The sequence below is a fragment of the Gopherus evgoodei genome, chromosome 6, assembly GCF_007399415.2.
Source record: "Gopherus evgoodei ecotype Sinaloan lineage chromosome 6, rGopEvg1_v1.p, whole genome shotgun sequence".
Classification (NCBI taxonomy): domain Eukaryota; kingdom Metazoa; phylum Chordata; order Testudines; family Testudinidae; genus Gopherus; species Gopherus evgoodei.
This window is the reverse complement of record NC_044327.1, coordinates 1475640-1496246: the sequence shown is the minus strand read 5'-3', so window position 1 is coordinate 1496246 and position 20607 is coordinate 1475640. Positions and strand designations below refer to the sequence as shown.

The 20607-nt window shown below is 49.1% G+C and overlaps 1 protein-coding gene across 1 annotated transcript in view; it reads left to right on the top strand.

Moving 5' to 3' along the window:
• Positions 1–8892, top strand: part of B4GALT1 (beta-1,4-galactosyltransferase 1) — a 69547-nt gene extending 60655 nt beyond the window's left edge. The window contains exons 3-6 of the mRNA XM_030567738.1: positions 137–324; positions 2477–2599; positions 6041–6145; positions 6815–8892. Coding sequence (XP_030423598.1) covers positions 137–324; positions 2477–2599; positions 6041–6145; positions 6815–6950 — 552 coding nt within the window. The 3' untranslated portion in view covers positions 6951–8892. The remainder of the gene's footprint in view (positions 1–136; positions 325–2476; positions 2600–6040; positions 6146–6814) is intronic.
• Positions 8893–20607: the final 11715 nt, after the last annotated feature.

The following is a 20607-nucleotide window of genomic DNA, read 5'->3' as shown; positions in this document are numbered from 1 at the left end:
CTCAGGGGGACTTTGACTCTGGTGGTGGTGGTGCAGGTCCAGTGTGACAGATGGTATACTTAGTAACAGGTAAGAAATGGGCAGTGTATACTAACCTCCTTAAGGTGCTTTATTGTTTTTGTTTGTTTTAAATTAGGATGGAGAAGAAACCTTTAATCGTGCTAAACTTCTGAACATAGGCTTCGAAGAAGCTTTGAAAGAATATGACTATGATTGCTTTGTATTTAGTGACGTAGACCTAGTTCCAATGGACGACAGGAACATCTACAAGTGTTACAGCCAGCCACGGCACCTTTCTGTATCGATGGATAAGTTTGGATTTCGGTGAGAGCTCTTTTCAATGGACTTTTTGTTACTCATCTGTATTTTAACCTGCCATGCCTATGGCAGAGTGGCAGCATCTCCAGTATAAACCTCATATTGAAGGCCTGGAAAAATCACTCCTATCTGCAATTTGTTACAGTGTAAGACTGGAAAAAAAAAGGTGTTCTCTGTGGGAAAGATTAAGTAACTGTTCTTAAAAGTTTTCATATATCAGTCACAGGAGTAGAAAAATAGAAGCTGATCTTTTTCAGATTTTTTTGTGCTCATCCAGTAGCTGCTGATCTTATCCTGTATCCATTAAAGCAACCAGTAAATGCTATTTTGTCTCCATTTAAGGCAGTGGGGTTGCTCCTACCCAAGACCCCAGGTGAATTTGGCCCTGTGTATTTAGCATTGTGTTAGCAGAGTTTGTCAGGATTTCTGGGCCAGGAGGTTTTCCAGAATGGTCACCCCTGGAATATTGGAAAATCCCAGTGACACTGTGCTGTGTGGAGAATGTCCCTCGCAGACCAACGGTCCCCATGCCTGTTCTTGGGGACAAAGATATGATCTTCTTGGCCATGTCATCAGCTTATTCATCATGACCTGTCTGACAGGGAAACCCCACAGATATTTGCACCTAGAAATGGCTGCATGGTAGAATTTTCAGCCATTAACATGTGGGCGGAGGCACTGTGGTTATGGTGGGTGAGTGATCAGGGAAGACAGCACCAAAAGAGAGAGAGACTAAATGTGTCTCTGCTCCACCTAATGCATGAGCGCACGCATACCTAATCTTGCTAGTCATTCCAGTGACAGACCCCAGCCCCGCCCCGCTAGTCATTCCAGTGACAGACCCCAGTCCTGTCCTGCTAGTCATTCCAGTGGCAGACCCCCAGACCCCAGCCCCACCCTGCTAGTCATTCCACTGACAGACCCCACCCCCCAGCCCTGCCCTGCTAGTCATTCCAGTGACGGACCCACACCTCCCAGCTCAACACTGCTAGTCATTCCAGTGGCAGACCCCAGCCCTGCCCTGCTAGTCATTCCAGTGACAGACCCCCCCAGCCCCGCCCTGCTAGTCATTCCAGTGACGGACCCCCAGCCCCACCCTGCTAGTCATTCCACTGACAGACCCCACCCCCCAGCCCTGCCCTGCTAGTCATTCCAGTGACAGACCCACACCTCCCAGCTCAACACTGCTAGTCATTCCAGTGGCAGACCCCTGCCCTGTCCTGCTAGTCATTCCAGTGACAGACCCCCAGGCCCCAGCCCCACTCTGCTAGTCATTCCAGTGACAGACCCCACGCCCCAGTCCTGCCCTGCTAGTCATTCCAGTGACAGACCCCACCCCCCAGCCCCGCTCTGCTAGTCTTTCCAGTGACAGACTCCCAGCTCCGCTCTGTTCCAGTGACAGACACCACTCCCCAGCCCCGCTCTCCTAGTCTTTCCAGTGACAGACTCCCAGCCCCGCTCTGTTCCAGTGACAGACCCCACCCCCCAGCCCCGCTCTCCTAGTCTTTCCAGTGACAGACTCCCAGCCACGCTCTGTTCCAGTGACAGACCCCACCCACCAGCCCAGCACTGCTAGTCGTTTCTGTGGTGTGCCTCTTCCTAGCCACCTGCTTATTCACCCTGTAGGGAGAATGTGCCTGGTAGCAGACCTTGTTAGGAAATGGGCAAAGGCTCGTTTTTGAATACTGCGCTTGGAAACCTGTTCTAAACTTGCTCATAACAAGCCCATTTACAGCCCTGCTTCGGGGCCCTAAAGGCCATTGCTTTTCACTGGGCTACGCTGTACAAATGCTGCACATGTATCTTGCGTGGGCTCTTGCACCTCTTCTCCAGATCCATAGCAGTGAGCCAGGCTACTCAGCCACTGACTGCCCCCCTGGAGCCGGGGGAATGGAGCCCCACAGATTGACTCAATGGCCAGAGTGGTAGAGGAAGGGCTAACAGTTGGATAGCAACTTACTGCTGGTCCAGGCCAGCATCATCACTAGCCCTACCCCAGAAGACCAGGCAAAAGCTGGGAGTCGCAGTGCCCATGAAAGTAGGTCAAGGGGTGCAGTGTATGCACCCCTTTGCTCAGGGCTGTGTCTGATGGCACCATCCAGCCCTGGCTTTTCAGTAACAAGCCTGGTGCACTAACAAAGCTCTTTTCCCCTTGCAGTTTACCGTACAATCAGTATTTCGGAGGTGTGTCTGCCTTAAGCAAGGAGCAATTCCTAAAAATCAATGGATTTCCTAATAATTACTGGGGCTGGGGTGGCGAAGATGACGACATTTATAACCGGTAAGACCCAAGCTGGAACATGGCATTGCTGTGCAGCTGGAAGCCGCTACTAGCCTGGGCCCTCAGCACTGTTCTCCCTGTCTGTGTGTGACTTACGACCCCCTGAGTAATGCTTAAAGCAATTGGCTTTAGCCCATGCTGTGTCTGCAGCCCTGCGCGCTAGAGCTTTCCCTCTTCTCATGCTCTGTGGGCAGTGCCTCGCCAGAGGTGCACTGGAGTGGCCAGAGAGCCTCAGTTTCACATGCTGCACACCAAAAGGCCAGGAGTGTGTGTGTTGTAAACTGCACTCCCAGGGGAAGAGCTCTCTGGGGAGACACTAGCTGGGAGCATCCGTCCGTTCCAGCTCCCGTGTCAGATGGGCGGGGTGGGTTGAGGGGCGGCACCGAGCTCCTTGCTGGCTAGGGCTGTGTTTGCTGGCCACCACAACCGTTTGGGGCTCTCCGCCATCTCTGACCCTGCAGCACAGCCCTAGTAGGGAAGTGGGAGGTGGCGACGGAGTCTCCTCTCTGGCGCAGGGTCTTGATTTCACAGCAAGTCAGAGAAGGGGAGCTGGGAGCACATTTCCCCTCCTCACCCAGAGGAACTGTCACGGTGCAGGCTGATGCTAATGCAGAACTGGAGCCTGGAGGGAGCTACATGGGTCTGCAGCCAAGGATGGCCCTGGAGCATAGGGTGCCCTGCTCACTCTTTGCGCTGGCTCCCAGTCAGAGCGAGCTGAGGCAGGGAGGAGCAGTCAGCACCCAGTGGCAAAGGGTGTGAGCAGCTTGCTGGTGGTGCTGATCTCGGTGTGAGGCCTGAGAGATGCCAGGTCAGGGCCACGGGTTCAGCAGCAGCAAGATTCCTTCTGTCTTCCAGAATCTGCTTTCTCCTCACTTGCTATGTTAGCTGATTCCTCCTCAGCGCTGGGGACAGTGGAGCTGGGAAGGCCTGCAGAGAGGCACCTCAATCCAACCCCCAAGTCACTATCTCAGGAAATGCTCTACAGCTCAAAGTGAGGTGGGGAGAAGAGCTGTGGGGCACTGGCTATTCAGGTTTTCTGCAGGTGGAGAAGTGAGAAACCTCACCTGCATGACAGGAACACAGTCGATCTGAAACTCGGCCCAGTCTGGAATCCTGCAGTTCCAGTACGCAGGGAATGGAGTCTGTCAGCAAAATCTAAGCAGCTGCAAAATACTAACGTGTAAAATAGAACACTGAAAATTCCAGGAATGAGCATAAAATACCATGGAAACCGGTGCAGGGAGCTATTTGCACAGTGCAGCTTGTGCCTTAGATTTCACAATGTTTTCTGCACAGAGAGCAGACCTGTAGTTTTTGGAAATCTCCGGTGTTTCGATTTTTCAGTTCACACATGAAAGGTTTTACTAACCTCTGTTTAGTCTGAAATGTTTCTCTACCCCTTCGCCTTCTAATAGGCTTTTGTACTTGTCCTGAGTTTATGAAACAACTTCTGAGACATCTATAAATGTTATGGTTTACCTATTTAAAAAAGCAAAACCAACTTTGCATGATGTCACCTGCTTAAAGGGAAATTATATTCCCTTTGTAAAATGCTCTGACATCTGTGGCTGGAAACTGTTACAGAACAGCTAGAGAGCATTAGCAAAGGGAGAGGGAGGGAGTGGTATAAAATCTGAAATCGTAGAATCATGGAAACATTGGGTTGGAAGGGACCTCAAGAGGTCACCAGGTCCAGCCCCCTGCACTGAGGCAGGACCAATCCAACCTAGACCATCCTTAATGGGTGTTTGTCCAGCCTGTTCTTAAACACTTCCAGTGCTGGGGATTCCACAGCCTCCCTCGGAAGCCTGTTCCAGAGCTGAACTACCCTGAGAGTTAACGTTTTCTGCAGCTTTTGACTCTAGGTAGTAACAGCAAAGAGAACACAGAAAAGGGCCATCTGACCTGTGTTAGAGCGGCAGGGAGCCCCTCTGCAGTTCTGAGGTCACAGCCCCGCTCCCTCCTTCCCGTGACAGCGGGGCTAGAGAAGGCTCCCTGCCCTGCCACAAAAGCTATACTGCAACATCATGGCCTCCCCTACAGCCCGGGTCTCTGCTCTGTCCTCTGAATGGGCATTATTCCCTGCTGGGGACCAAAGACAGGATTTGGATAATGCAGCAGTTCAGATGGCCACTGGGTTTTGGGAAATCAGGAGCATACTGCTGTTATAATGTAGGTGCGTGTATAGGGAATAGTGCGGGCAGACAAGTGAGAGACAGCTATGGGAAGGTGATGGAGAGCCAGTTATGGTGGGAAGAAATGGAGATGAGTGGATCCTGTGGGGTGCTGAGCATCCCCAACTCCTTCTGGAGTCTGTGGGAGCTGACAGCACTTGGCACTCTACAGGATTGAACCCACAAGCATTAAATACAGGCGTAGGAGTTCAGAATATGAAGCCAGAGGGTAACAGCAGAGTTCCAGTGCTGACCTCATGGGGCAGTTCTGCAGAGAGACTGGTGCACCATCTGGACGGGGAATAGTTTTGAAAGCTAAGAAGGCAGTTTTTAGTGGGTGGCTCAAACTAAAAGATAGTGTGGCTGCCGACCCTGCTAAATGGCATTTAACACTCTACACACGCACACAGAGAGAGTACAATGTAACGTTCTACTGCAAGGAGAGAGACGATATCATTAACTCCATACTGCAAATTCATCTTCTGTATATATCTAGCAGGCAGTACTGCAGCTTGGTTCAAACCTTTGTGCTTTCTCACAGCATTGCCTTCTCAGCGGGATTGCACATGGTGGATTTTGAAATGATCTGGGCCATTGCTTTAGCTCAGGAAGCTTTACCATCGAATCAGCAGAGCTGTGCAAATAATGGATTTTTTCAGTTCACTGGCAATTCCAAATAACTGAAAAAAAATTGTTTTGGGTTAACTCAAAACCAGCGTTTTTTTGAATTTTAAGTGAATCAAAAAAGTCAGAAAAACTTGTATGGGGTCAAACAAAATGTTTAATTTGAAACAAGGAGAGTGAGGTAATATCTTTTATTGGATCAGCCTCTGTTGGGGAAAGAGACAAGCCTTCGAGCTTACACAGAGCTCTTCTTCGGATCTGGGAAAGGAACTCAGAGGGAACATCTTCACAGCAACTAGACACCCATGGCTGGCCTGTGTCAACCGGCTCAGGCTGTCGGGCTGTTTCATTGCTGTGTAGACTTCCGGGCTCAGACTGGAGCCTGGGCTCCAGGACACTGGGGGCCTTCAGGGTCTCTCTCTCTCACCCAGTGACCATTTGTCATTCATTTTGACATTTCCAGAACTGTTTTTCTTTTTTTTTGACTGAAACAATTCTCCAGAATTGGTACAAATTTGTGAAATGTTTTGGTTGTCCTGTTTTGGGCCAAAAAAAAACAACTTTTAGGAAGGAGTGGCTTTAACTGGGTACTCAAGTACTTGTTAGGAATAATAATAGCCTCTCGATATGTTTACTTCCGCAGGCTGTATTTTAAAGGTATGAGAATATCTCGCCCAGATGCTGTAATTGGGAAGTGCCGAATGATTCGCCATGCAAGAGACCGTAATAATGAACCCAACCCACAGAGGTGTGTCCATCTCGCTTCACCTTTTTGACAAGTTAGAGATGCTCTCAAGGCTGATTGTTCCTGATTATCCCACCTTCCCGTTACTATGTGGAGGTCTGATCACATAAGTTACTTTACTCAGTGGGCCGAGCGGTCACACAATTATTGCACCTAACCTGATGGAACGTGCTGGGATACCCAGATGTAGGATTAACTTTGAACGCTTTGATTATTTCAGTCTGGGTTGGCCAAACGTACTGACCCTCCGAGCCACATATGACAGTCTTCAGAAATTTGAGCGCCGGAATGCACCTGTCAGCTCGAGGCTTCAGCCCTGTGGGAAGGAGGGGGTCTTGACCTTCAGTCCCGCAGAAAGGTCCTGCCAGGGCTCAGGGCTTCAGCCCTGCTCCTGCTGAAGCCCTGAGACCCCTCTCTCCACTGGGCAGAAGCCCCTAGCCCCACCACCGCAGGGCAGAAGCCCCAAGCTTTTCCTCCCCCTAGTCTGGTAGGCGGAGAAGAGGGGGGCATAGGGGACTATATAAAACAGCTGCTTGTGGCCACCTCTGTTTTAATCCTTTCTTGTGGTCATTGAGCCATAAAGCTGTGCTGTGGGTGGGTGCGGTGCACTGCTTGCAGTTCGAGGTCATTACAATGCTAATATTACAATATTGCATCATTTTATTTTCACAGGTTTGACAGAATTGCTCACACCAGAGAGACAATGAATTCTGATGGCTTAAATACGCTGTCATACAAGGTAGTGAAAACTGAGAAATACCCACTGTATACCAAAATCACAGTGGATGTTGGCTCACCAAAAAACTAGTGTTGGAGAGGCAGAAGTGAAGACTTAGAAGCTACCAGGGATATCTGATCCATAGGATTTTTATATGTACTGTTTGTACAGTCAGAATGAACAAGAGAGCCTCATTCAGCTATGCAACGTTTTTCCCAGTCTCCTGGACAAGTGAGACTTTTTAATCCCAAACGTGACTTTACACAACTTTCTAGCTCTACAGTATTTTTGTAAGTTTAGAAACTGTAAATAAGAGTTGTAAATATTTACATTGCCCCAAAATGCTGGACATTATGTATCTGCTGCAGTGCTCCCCACAGAAATATTTTATTCGAATGTTGTTCTTCACAAACAAATGATGAATCAGCAAGTACTACCCATATTATTTCTTCCATACGTTAAATTAAGTAGACGAGAACACTGCTTTACATTCTTTGCTGTTGTTACTTTATGAAGGACTGGAAAATGCTGCTAAAATTATACAAGTTTACACGTTGTGTTACATTTTTTTTAATGGAGGCAGTATCATTTATTCTTGTCTAACATCATGCAAACCAAACAGTTGGTTCTTTAATTTTATGCAGAGCAAGTTTTGGAAAAATTGCTCTTACAAAATCTGTAAGAGCAACAGATTTTATTATCTCAGAGGGGATTTTAATAACTTGAGTCCCAATCCTCCAGTGAGTGCTATATAGACAGGACATTTAGGCTTGGTGGGAGCTGCACAGGAGGGTATAAATATTATGCTTGGTGCATGAAGTACTGTCTCCAGGTGACCTGCACGGAAGGATGTCTCTTGTTAGATAGAGCAGTGTAAGATGCATTCTATTTTTTAAGAAAGGCAATTTGGTTGTAATTATGGGCTGAAACTATAGTCTTTTTTAATTAAAATTTACTGAAATTAGTTTACTTTCATAAGAGCTTATCATGCTATTTAAATACCATATAAACTTCACAAAAACAAAATGCATTTTTCTTAATGTTACACATAAAACTTGAATTCACTGTTCCTTTTGTTTTGTGATATTTTAAGATAACGTGAGGGAAATTTGGTTTTTAAAAGAGACATTTGTATGTTAATACCTTAATTAAACTAGGATGTAGCATCATTGTTAAACAAGGCTTAGAAATAGCCTGTCCCCACAATGACTGGTTCTTATGTGCTTCATGATGAATGAGCCATGTATTAAGTTTGTGCTTCACATCTGGCCATGAACTCTTCTGAACTCTTTAATGCTTTAGGACTAACAGGACAGGAAAGATCAGGCTTACTTCGCTGATCTGAAGCCTACACTGAAAGTGTGTCTGTTAAGATGTGAGAAAGTGTTCCAGGTCCATACTCATTTGTAACTTCTGCAGCCACTAAGGAATGTACTCTTTCTTGTTCATGGCATTTTTAAACTGCAGAAGGGCGACAGTGCCAGCCTATACACCTCGCCTTTCCCTTCAGCATTATGGCATTTAGAGCAAGTCAGAATTTCACATCAAAGCACCGACATCTCACCAGCGTTTGTGAATTTTTTGCCACCTTTCAACCAGCTCAATCTAAAATGGCTTATGCTAATTGGGCCCGATCCAAAACTCTCAGGAGTCAGTGGGAGGCTTAGCAGGAGCTCTGGATCAGGCCTGTGGGGCTACTCCTGCATCTAGGTGTGTTTACCCCTTGGAGAGTAGAAGTGGAGCTGAAGTCCCATTTGTTTTATGCAAGGAAGGAAGGGGCTGATCTAAGATTGGGGGCGGGGGGCTATTTTATTTAAATGTGCTTTTTGGCCACTGGCTATGGCTGAAGGCATGGTCAGAAACCCCAGTAACCCCACAGGGTGCCTGGGGAGGTGCTTGCCTTTCAGTCTGGTTTGTAAGGGCTTGTCTACCGACCCATTTGGTTTAGTTTAGACCTGTACACCTACCAACACAAGCTAAACCCATGTGACAATGTATTTTTCTTTCTTCTTATAAAGCTTTCTTTTTTAGACCTGTTGGAGTTTTTCTTTAGTGGGAATTCCAGGGAATTAAGTCTGCAACTCACCAGGGAATTGGTGGGAGGAAGAAGTCAGGGGGAAAATCTCTGTGTGTTAGATTTACAAAGCCTGACTTTGGATACCCTCTGGGTGAGGGGGGAAGAGAGATTAGCTCTCGGTACTTCTGTTTTCCAGGACTGGAAATGGGGAGGGTGGAGTCCCTCTGTTTAGATTCATGGAGCTTGCTTCTGTGTATCTCTCCAGGAACCCAGGGAGGGAACACCTGGAAGGGAGAAGGGGGGGGAAACGGTTTATTCCCCTTTGTTGTAAGACTCAAGGAATTTGGGTCTTGGGGTCCCCAGGGAAGGTTGTTGGGGGGACCAGAGTGCCCCAAAACACTCTAATTTTTTGGGTGGTGACAGCTTTACCAGGTCCAAGCTGGTAACTAAGCTTGGAGGTTTTCATGCTAACACCCATATTTTGGATGCTAAGGTCCAAATCTGGGAAAAATGTTATGACATGGTGGCAGAGGTTCGCCAGATCTGTATACAATCACACCTTTACTTAAACCAGTACAACTCTGGCTTCTGAGCAGTATGAGAGAGAACCAGCATTGTTTGGAAGGAAGAGCTGATGGGCTTGTGTGGAGCCCATTGCAGGGTCCCCACCGAAGAGCCAGCCTGCACACGCCTGCTCTTGGGAGGAATTGTCCTCACTCTAGGAATGGCATTACAGAGTTACCGATGTGTTGGCAGAGATGCAGTAGCGCATGGCTTAGATCCCTTCCAGAATCTGGGTTAATTTTCTCTCTGCAAAACCCAGGCACGTGCAGCAGCACTGATTAGCAGCCAAATGTGGCCTGGGATTTTCAAAGGAGTCTAGGGAGTGTGGCCCCAGCTCCCCCGAACGCCAGGAGAATGTGGGAACCAAACATTTCTTCTCGCTGTGATGTCCCGGCATGGAGGAAATTCACATTTTACTTGCATACAACTCATTTGTATAGCATGCAGGGTCCCTTTCTGTGCTGGGACCTGGGACAGTTTTGAAATGTCCCCAAATGAAATCAAAGGCCAGTTTGCTGTTCATTTGTTCACAATCTCACTTGCCATGTTTCTACTGTTTAAACAAAATACATTAGTGACATTTTCTCTTTCAGAGCCAGTTGCTTGTTGCTTAATCCTGAGTTGGTCTAGGGTGAAGGTGCTGGGCTGGGACTCGGGCTCAGCTGCGACCTGGCTGTATAACTTTGGACAGGTTGCTTCCCCTTTCTGTGCTTCATTTCCAGGGCTGCACTGAGACAAGATGGGGTCTATTAGAATACAAATCTGTATAATGGCTGCAAGGCGGGTTGCTGGCAAAATACATTGACTTTTCTTTTAAATGCTCATCTTTCTGCATGTGCCCCAGTCACAATGCCTCCTCCATGGGAAATGGAGTTACAATATGGTCTAGATTCCCAGCCTGCCCCAAAAAAGAAAAACCCTGAAAGCTGCATCCAGGTCTGGGTGTACAAGGCTGCACGGCTCAAGAGCTTACTCGGGAGAAAATCAAAGGAATGTTTGAGTTTAAAAAATACATTAACATTCATGCGTACACACACACACACACATGCATGTGCACACAACCACGCCTGCTTTGTGTGTGCATGTGGAAAAGCAGCCTGCCAGCCTCGGCTCTGCCTGCATCCCCATGCTCCTGCTGCTGGCCCATTCTTACCTTTGGCTACTCTCGGCGCCTGGGGGAGGCTGCTGAGCTGTGTATGGCGAAGAGGGTGCTGGGACCTAGGCCCACTGTTGTTGGAGTACAAGGACAACGAGTGGTGGCTGCTGTGATTTCACAAAGGGAGTTCCTGTATGTACTGAGACACTCAGTTGGGCTTTGCGGCCAATAATGGGGTGTAGGGGAGGGCAGTTTGAGGTAATATTGATGTGGAAAATCTGATGGTTTCTTGGCTACACTGAGTGGTGGGTGCCCGTGGAGGGTCAGTATGTGGACGTCCTTGGCTTGTGGGGGCCTTTGGTGTGGAGAGAGCAATACAGGTGGCTGAGGGATTCGTTAGACGGCTCCCAGGTAGGGCAGGGCTTGTGCGGACATGAGCATTTCATGTGTGAGGTGATGCAGGGAGTGTGCAGCTCCTGGTGCATGAACCCAGGATTCATGTCCAGACTGCTCTTTGGGCAGGGGCCTGCACAAGGCCTGTTTGCCATGTGATGCCATTTAGCCTTGGTAGTCCCCAGACAGACCCAACACCCCCCAGCTGCCTTTTTTAGTCCCCAGACAGACCCAACACCCCCCAGCTGCCTTGGTAGTCCCCAGACAGACCCAACATCCCCCAGCTGCCTTAGTACCCTCTCCCCCAGCCCACAGACCCAACACCTCCCAGCTGCCTTGATAGTCCCCAGCTGCCTTGGTAGTCCCCAGACAGACCCAACATCCCCCAGCTGCCTTGGTACCCTCCCCCCCGCCCAGACGCAGCATCCCCCAGCTGCCTTGGTACCCCCCACAGACCCAACATCCCCCAGCTGCCTTGGTACCCTCTCCCCCAGCCCACAGACCCAACACCTCCCAGCCTTGATAGTCCCCACTGCTGCCTATAGTACCCTCTCCCCCAGCCCAAGACCCAACACCTCCCAGCTGCTTGATAGTCCCCAGCTGCCTTGGTAGTCCCCAGACAGACCCAACATCCCCCAGCTGCCCTTGGTACCCTCACCCCCCGCCCAGACGCAGCATCCCCCAGCTGCCTTGGTACCCCCCACAGACCCAACATCCCCCAGCTGCCTTGGTACCCTCTCCCCCACCCCACAGACCCAACACCCCCCAGCTGCCTTGGTAGTCCCCAGACAGACCCAGCATCCCCCAGCTGCCTTGGTACCCTCTCCCCCAGCCCACAGACCCAACACTCCCCAGCTGCCTTGGTACCCCCCATACTCAGACTTAGCCTCCTAGCTATACATTAGCAGCCCTGGTACCTCCATCGACCTAATAACCCCTGTTCAGCTGTCCCCCAGCAGTCCTGAAATACTGACTGAGAAAATGTAAAATGTGAAACAGAGAAGAGCTGCATCATGTATTCCATAATATCTAATGGTGTATTCAGCAGGCCAGCTGACTTGCCCTTACTACAAAGTTTTTGCAAATAAATCTCTGACAAACTTCAGGGTATATCAAAATACCTGTGACTGACATTTTTTTTATTCCTAAATTTAGTGCTTTTAATTAAAACAATGAAGAGTCTGGTGGCACCTTAAAGACTAACAGATTTATTTGGGCGTAAACTTTCGTGGGTGAAAAACCCACTTCTTCAGATACACGGGCCACTGGACTCTTTGTTGTTTTTGTGGATACAGACTAACACAGCTCCCCCTCTGATACTTGCTTTGAATTAAGTACCTTCTGCATGTCCAGTCTTCACCTTCTGGCATGCAGTGGAAAACATGCTCCATTTTCTTTTGAAAAAAACACTCTTCTGCAATTTCTTTCTAATGTCATTTGCCTCATTGGGGTTCAGGGATTTGGCTGGAAGGGAGTGAGCAGGAAGGGGGAGAGGAGGGAGACAGTGGGCAGAGTGGGGTGTGGTATGGGTGGGGCCTCAGCCAGAAGAGGCGGGCTGGGGAGCTAGCCTCCCCAAGCAGCAGCTTCACCCACTGCCCATGGCAGCAGGTAAGAGCGGGTCGGCTCCCGCATACCCAGCGCACACTGCAGTCTGCTTAGGCAAGGGCCACATTCACAGAGCCGAATGCGCCGGTGCCATGCATTCTGCGTGAGAGAGAGGGTACAGGGGTCTCTGTGGGGAACTGAGAGTCTCCGCTGCAGTGAGGTGGGCCAGGCGTCTTGGTATCCTTTGCTGCCTCGTCTCTCCCCCCCGGTTGCTGTTGGGCATGGGGCACCAATTTAATAATATTGCGTAGGGCCCCATAAATCCTAAGGGTGGCCCTGCCCCAACGCTTTGTTCAGCGTCCATAAGTTGGATACATTTTGTGAGAAATCTACTGGGCAAACCACTGGGCCACTCTGCAGCACTAGCCATTGTTTTGCAGTTTACTGTAGATGAGTATCCTCCCGGACGGCAACTCTGGGATCTTTAACCACTATTTCATACATTCAGAGATGCTACCAGCACTTCTTGCCTCCGACAGTTAAGAACAAAACTTTTCCCTCTCTCCCATGCGTAATCTAGAGGACTGAACTCTTCCAGACCCCAGGAGTGGTAATGCAGATCCCGGTTAGTTCCTGGCCACTCAGACATTTTTTTGACCTGTTAATCCATCAGTGTTTACAGATCTCCTAAGATCCATAGGATAAGGGGTGCCAGTCCCTGGAGGCTCTGCCCTCCCCCCCCAGACCCCCCAGTGATGCAATATCCTCATCCCTACCACCAATCACCTGCTCCCACTGACCCGAAAAAGGGCTTTGCCTGGGCCCAGTCTGTTCAGGTTCTTACACTGTGCCTATCCCCTTAGTATCTGAATGCCTTCCAGGGTCCATTGCAAACTCCATTGCAGTGGGAATTGCCCTCCCCAGCACCAAGCTCCCACTGCTCTAATGCATCCAACAATAGTGCTGGTGCTGCTGCTTCTGGCTCCAGCTGTGTTGCCATTGGTGCTCCCCGCAGCTCTCAGTACAGGGCTCTGGGCCCTTGCCCCCTGGGTAGGCCCTTGCACGCACACTGGCGGTCACAAAAGGCAGAGTTTCACCTCTGCTGTGTTGCGTGCCCCTGGGGCTGGCAGCACTGGTCAGGGCTGAGATGCCAAAATCAGCGTTCGTTGTGCGTGCAGCTTGGTTACACAAGTAGTGTGGGAATCTTTCATCTTGCTTTCATAAGTTCTGCATGGCAGCTTGTACAGGGAGAAGAGGGGGGTGTGCACATGCAGGTGGGACGTTCTACCTTCCGACAGAATGAATGATGCACAGCAGCATGCTAGGCTTGGCTTGGCATGGCCAGTTGCACACAATCAGTGTTTGCAAAAGTTGCAGCGTACTTGCCAATGAATCCACAAATGGAAATGTAGGCGTGAGGTCTCAGTAATCACATTTTCCACCACACGGGTTGGCAGGGACACAGTAGGCTTTGATGCCTGCTGCCTATATATCTTACCTAGCAAGAACTAAGCTTAGGAGCCTTTTGGCAGAGTCACAGGGATCTTTGGCCAAGGAGTAAATGAAAGCATGTTTCAGGCAGATCAAAGTACATTCTAATTTCCTGTTCAGAAGTGACTGGTTCAGCATGTCTCCCATGTTAGTTCCAACATCTCAGAGTGTGGGTGTCACGGATTGCCAGCTTTCTAATTGCACAAAATCGAACATCCTAGCCCTGCCCCTTCCCTGAGGCCTTGCCCCCCACTCACTACCTTCCCCCTCCCTCCCTCACTTTCACTGGGCTGGGGCAGGGGGTTGGAGTGCAGGAGGAGGGGAGGGCTCTGGAGTGGGGTCAGAAATGAGGGGTGCAGGCTCTGGGGTGGGGCCAGGGATGAGGGGTTTGGGGTGCCAGAGGGGGGTCCAGGATGGGGGGTGGGGCCGAGGGATTTGGAATGGAAGGGGGCTTTGGGCTGGGGCAGAGGGTAGGAGTGCAGGGGGCTGGGGGTGTGGGCTCTGGGCTGGGGATGAGGATTTTGGGGTGCAGGAGGGGGTAAGGGCTGTGGGCTGGGAATGTTTGCTCTGGGGTGGGGCCAGGGATGAGGGGTTCAGGGTGTGGGAGGGAGATCTGGACTGGGGCAGGGGGTTAGAGTGCAGGCTAGTGAGGACTCTGGGCTGGGGGTGCAGGCTTTGGGGGGCTGGGGATGAGGGCTTCAGGGTGTGAGAGGGAGCTCTGGCCTGGGGTGAGGCTGGGGATGAGGGGTTCAGGGTGTGGTTGGGGGCTCTGGGCTGGGGCAGGGAGTTGGGGTTTGGGGGGTGAGGATTCTGGGGTGGGACCGGGGATGAGGGATTTGTGTGGTGGGGTGGGGCTCAGGGCTGGGGCACAGGCTTACCTGCTGCGGCTCCTGGTCAGTGGCGCAATTGTGTGCTGCTCTATCTGCACGACCACTCTTCTCTGAGTTTCTTACACATTCATGCAAGATCAAAGAAAATACAGACAAGCACCAGCCAATATGACCTGAGTCACTAATCTGTGTGTGTGAAGGAGCTTGGATTGTGTAGTACACTGTGGCAGAAATGTCTTGCTCTGTGTAAACAGGCCAAAGTGGGGCTAAATCAATATCAGCCATTTATTTATTTTGCTAATTTATTTTAGATTTATTTTAGTGATTAGTGCCTGCTTAGGCAATTTACACAATTTGAAAACAGCCATATCACCTTGGAAGAAAAAAAAAAGAAGTGGGACCGCTACACACTGAGGATGGAAACGAGGTTAAGGATAACCTAGGCATGGCCCAATATCTAAATAAGTACTTTGCCTCAGTCTTTAATAAGGCTAATGAGGAGCTTAGGGATAATGGAAGGATGACAAATGGGAATGAGGATGTGGAGGTGGATATTACCACATCTGAGGTAGAAGCCAAACTTGAACAGCTTAATGGGACAAAATCAGAGGGCCCAGACAATCTTCATCCAAAAATATTAAAGGAACTGGCGCATGAAATTGCAAGTCCGTTAGCGAAAATTTTTAATGAATCGGTAAATTCAGGGGTTGTACCGTATGACTGGAGAATTGCTAATGTAGTTCCTATCTTTAAGAAAGGGAGAAAGAGTGATCCGAGTAACTATAGGCCTGTTAGTTTGACATCTGTAGTATGTAAGGTCTTGGAAAAAATTTTGAAGGAGAAAGTAGTTAAGGACATTGAGGTCAATGGCAATTGGGACAAATTACAACATGGTTTTACTAAAGGTAGATCATGCCAAACCAACCTGATCTCCTTCTTTTTGAAGGTGACAGATTATTTAGACAAAGGAAATGCGGTAGACCTAATTTACCTCCATTTCAGTAAAGCATTTGACACGGTTCCACATGGGGAATTATTAGTTATATTGGAAAAGATGGGGATCAATATGAAAATTGAAAGGTGGATAAGGAACTGGTTAAAGGGGAGACTCCAACGGGTCGTACTGAAGGGTGAACTGTCAGGCTGGAAGGAGGTTACTAGTGGAGTTCCTCAAGGATCGGTTTTGGGACCAATCTTATTTAACCTTTTTATTACTGACCTTGGCACAAAAAGCGGGAATGTGCTAATAAAGTTCGCGGATGACACGAAGCTGGGGGGTATTGCTAACACGGAGAAGGACCGGGATATCATACAGGAAGATCTGGATGACCTTGTAAACTGGAGTAATAGTAATAGGATGAAATTTAATAGTGAAAAGTGCAAGGTCATGCATTTAGGGATTAATAATAAGAATTTTAGATATACATTGGGGACACATCAACTGGAAGCAACAGAGGAGGAGAAGGACCATGGGGTATTGATTGATCACAGGATGACTATGAGCTGCCAATGTGATATGGCCGTTAAAAAGCTAATGCGGTTTTAGGATGCATCAGGCGAGGTATTTCCAGCAAAGATAAGGAGGTGTTAGTACTGTTATATAAGGCACTGGTGAGACCTCACCTGGAATACTGTGTGCAGTTCTGGTCTCCCATGTTTAAGAAGGATGAATTCAAACTGGAACAGGTTCAGAGACGGGCTACTAGGATGATCCGAGGAATGGAAAACCTGTCATATGAAAGGAGACTCAAAGAGCTTGGCTTGTTTAGTCTAGCCAAAAGAAGGCTGAGAGGGGATATGCTTGCTCTTTATAAATATATCAGAGGGATTAATATTAGGGAGGGAGAGGAATTATTTAAGCTTAGTACCAATGTAGATACAAGAACAAATTGGTATAAACTGGACATTAGGAAGTTTAGACTTGAAATTAGACAAAGGTTTCTAACCATTAGAGGAGTGAAGTTCTGGAACAGCCTTCCAAGGGAGTAGTGGGGGCAATAGACATATCTGGCTTTAAGACTAAGCTTGATAAGTTTATGGAAGGGATGGTATGATGGGATAGCCTAATTTTGGCAATTGATCTTTGATTATCAGCAGGTAAGCATGCCCAGTGGTTGGTGATGGGATGTTGGATGGGATGGGATCTGAGTTACTGCAGAGAATTCTTTTCTGAGTGCTGGCTGGTGAGTCTTGCCCACATGCTCATGGTTTAGCTGATCACCATATTTGGGGTCGGGAAGGAATTTTCCTGCAGGGCAGATTGGCAGAGGCCCTGGAGGTTTTTCGCCTTCCTCTGCAGCATGGGGCACAGGTCACTTGCTGGTGGATTCTCTGCAGCTTGAGGTCTTCAAACCGCAATTTGAAGACTTCAATAACTCAGACATAGGTTAGGGGTTTGTTATAGAAGTGGATGGGTAGGGTTCTGTGGCCTGCTTTGTGCAGGGGGTCGGACTAGATGATCACATTGGTCCCTTCTGACCCTAGAATTTATGAGTCTATGAGTCTATGAGACTGGGATTTCATCAGTTTATATAAGAGATTCAGTCAGGAGTCTGATCATGGCCAGATTAAAGCACATGCACTATGGGCCCATGGCTTGGACCCCAAATCTTGAAGTCATGGGCTTATGTCAGAATCTTAGTGTTCAATTAAAAAAAAAGTCTATTCCTTGCCCTCATGGCTATGAAGAAAGGCTGGAAAATGTGAGTCTGCAGAGAGCCTCAGCTGGTTACACGTGTGGCAGTTCCCCCTCTCAGAGTGACTGTCTCAGGGTATGTCTACACTATGGGATTATTCCAATTTTACATAAACCGGTTTTGTAAAACAGATTGTATAAAGTCGAGTGCAGGCGGCCACACTAAGCATATTAATTCAGCTGTGTGCGTCCATGGTCCGAGGCTAGAGTCGATTTCTGGAGCCTTGCACTGTGAGTAGCTATCCCGTAGCTATCCCATAGTTCCCGCAGTCTCCCCCGCTCCTTAGAATTCTGGGTTGAGAGCCCAGTGGCTGATGGGGCAAAAATCATTGGCGCAGGTGGTTCTGGGTAAATGTCGTCAGTCATTCCTTCCTCTGGGAAAGCAACAGCAGACAATCATTTCGCGCCCTTTTTCCCTGGATTTCCCTGACAGACACCATAGCACGGCAACCATGGAGCCCGTTCAGCTTTTTTATTTTTTACAGTCACCGTATGTGTACTGGATGCCGCGGACAGAGGCGATACTCCAGCGCTACACAGCAGCATTCATTTGCCTTTGCATGATAGCAGAGATGGTTACCAGTCATTCTGTACCGTCTGCTGCCGGTGTAAATTGGCAATGAGATGACTGTTATCTGTCCTTCTGTGCTGTCTGCTGCTATCATGGGTGCCTCTGGCTGAGATCGGCCAGGGGCGCAAAGGCAAAACTGGGAATGACTCCTTGAGTCAATCCCTTCTTTATGGTTTATCTAAAAATAGAGTCAGTCCTGCCTAGAATATGGGGCAAGTGTAGTAGAGAAGCAGTGTATCAGAGAGCACAGCTGCTCCGTGTCAGATCCCGCAGAAATGATGAGCTGCATGCCATTCACGGGGGGTGCCCCTGCAACAACCCCACCCGTTGCTTCCCTCCTCCCTCAACCTTCCTGGGCTACCATGGCAGTGTCCCCCCATTTGTGTCATGAAGTTATAAAGAATGCAGGAATAAGAAACAGTGACTTGTTAGTGAGATAAAATGAGGGGGAGGCAGCCTCCAGCTGCTATGACAGTCCAGGCAGGACATTAAGCGGTGTGGGGGAGAGGAGCCCAGCATCCTGCTGCTATGATAGTCCAGGCAGGACAGAATCTTTTCTTTACACATGAAAGGGGGGGGGCTGATGGAGCTCAGCCCCCAGTTGCAATGATGAGGACGGTTACCAGCCGTTCTGTACCATCTACTGGGAATGACCGAGAATCATTCCTATTTTCACCCAGGCGCCCCCGGCCAGCCTCACCTAAAGCCAGCCAGGAACACTCACAGGTTGATAACAAGGACAGTTACCAGTCCTACTGCACCGTCTGCCACCGGGCAGGGGAGAGGGGCAGATACTGCTCTTCACTGCTGCAGCATCGCGTCTGCCAGCAGCATTCAGTAGATATAGGGTGACATTGAAAGAATTCAAGAAACGATTTCTTTCCCTTTTCTTTCACGTGGGGGTGGGGAGTAAATTGACGAGCTATTCCCTGAACCACGCCGGACAATGTGTTTGAACCTACAGGCATTGGGAGCTCAGCCAAGAATGCAAATACTTTTCGGAGGCTGCTGGGGACTGTGGGATAGCTGGAGTCCTCAGTACCCCCTCCCTCCCTCCATGAGCGTCCATTTGAGACTCTGGCTTCCTGTTACGCTTGTCACGCAGCACTGTGTAGCCTGGAGATTTTTTTTTCAAATGCTTTGGCATTTCATCTTCTGTAACGGAGCTCTGATAGAACAGATTTGTTTCCCCATACAGCAATCAGATCCAGTATCTCCAGTACGGTCCATGCTGGAGCTCTTTTTGGATTTGGGACTGCATCGCCACGCGTGCTGATCAGAGCTCCACGCTGGGCAAACAGGAAATGAAATTCAAAATTTCGCGGGGCTTTTCCTGTTTACCTGGCCACTGCATCTGAGTTGAGATTGCTGTCCAGAGCAGTCACAGTGGTGCACTGTGGGATACCGCCCAGAGGCCAATACTGTCGATTTGCGGCCACACTAACCCTAATCTGATATGGTAATACCAATTTTAGTGCTACTCCTCTCGTCAGGGAGGAGTACAGAAACTGATTTAAAGAGCCCTTTATATTGATATAAAGGGCCTCGTTGTGTGGACGGATACAGCGTTAAATCAGTTTAATGCTGCTAAAATTGGTTTAAACGTGTAGTGTAGACCAAACCTACGACAGCACTGAAGTCCCAAGCTGCCACAGAAAATGGGCTCAGGGGTAGTCTCAACACATCAGGTAGCAATCCTAAAGGGGGTTTCTGTGATCCAACCCATCACAATTATATCTCCCACTACTTCTCTTTGCTGTTCACAGCAGGGGTCTCTGTCTCAGGATCCTCCAAGGTACCCACAGTGGTCTGTGGGGTGCTGCTGGAGACCTCCCCAAGGATGACATGCAGCTCAGTGTTAAAGTTGGTTGTTGGCCTCCCTGGCCTTGTGGTATGCTTGCCACAGCTCCCACGCAGCACTGCTGCTGGTCCCTGTTGTATCTCTTCACCTGTATCCCCCATGCCGCCTTTTCATAGATGTTCATGTTTCTACAGCTGGTCCATAGCTGTGTTTGTGCAGCCTCTTCTCCCCACAGGCCCAGGAGATCAAGAACCTCCTATCTATGGCAGGCAGGAGCATGTCTCGTGCATGGAGTCATGGTCAGCTGGGCAGTTGCATGCAAGAAGGGACAGTTGTGAGGTGTGCTTGCCAAAGTGGGCAATCAGGAAAAGGCATTTTAAAAGTACAGAGGAAGTTTTAAAGCAGGAGGAGGTGGTTTCTAATCTCCATGATCTCTGAGCAACGGAGTTTACAGTTGTGGCCAGAGCGATCACGGTTGCAGGGAATGGGTCATTGTGGGACAGCTTCTGGAGGACTGTTAGTGCTGACACAGGTCATGCAGTGTCTACATTTGCACTGTGTCAACCTCAGTAGGTCGACACTAGAGGTCTCCAACCCAAGACCACTTTTTGAATCTAAAGGCAAACCAGGATCTTCCCCACCCCTTCCCTGAGGTCTCACCCTTTCCTGCCCCACTCAATCCACTCCCCCCACCTGCCGCTCACTCTCCCCCACCCTCTCTCACTTTCACCAGGCTGGGCTGAG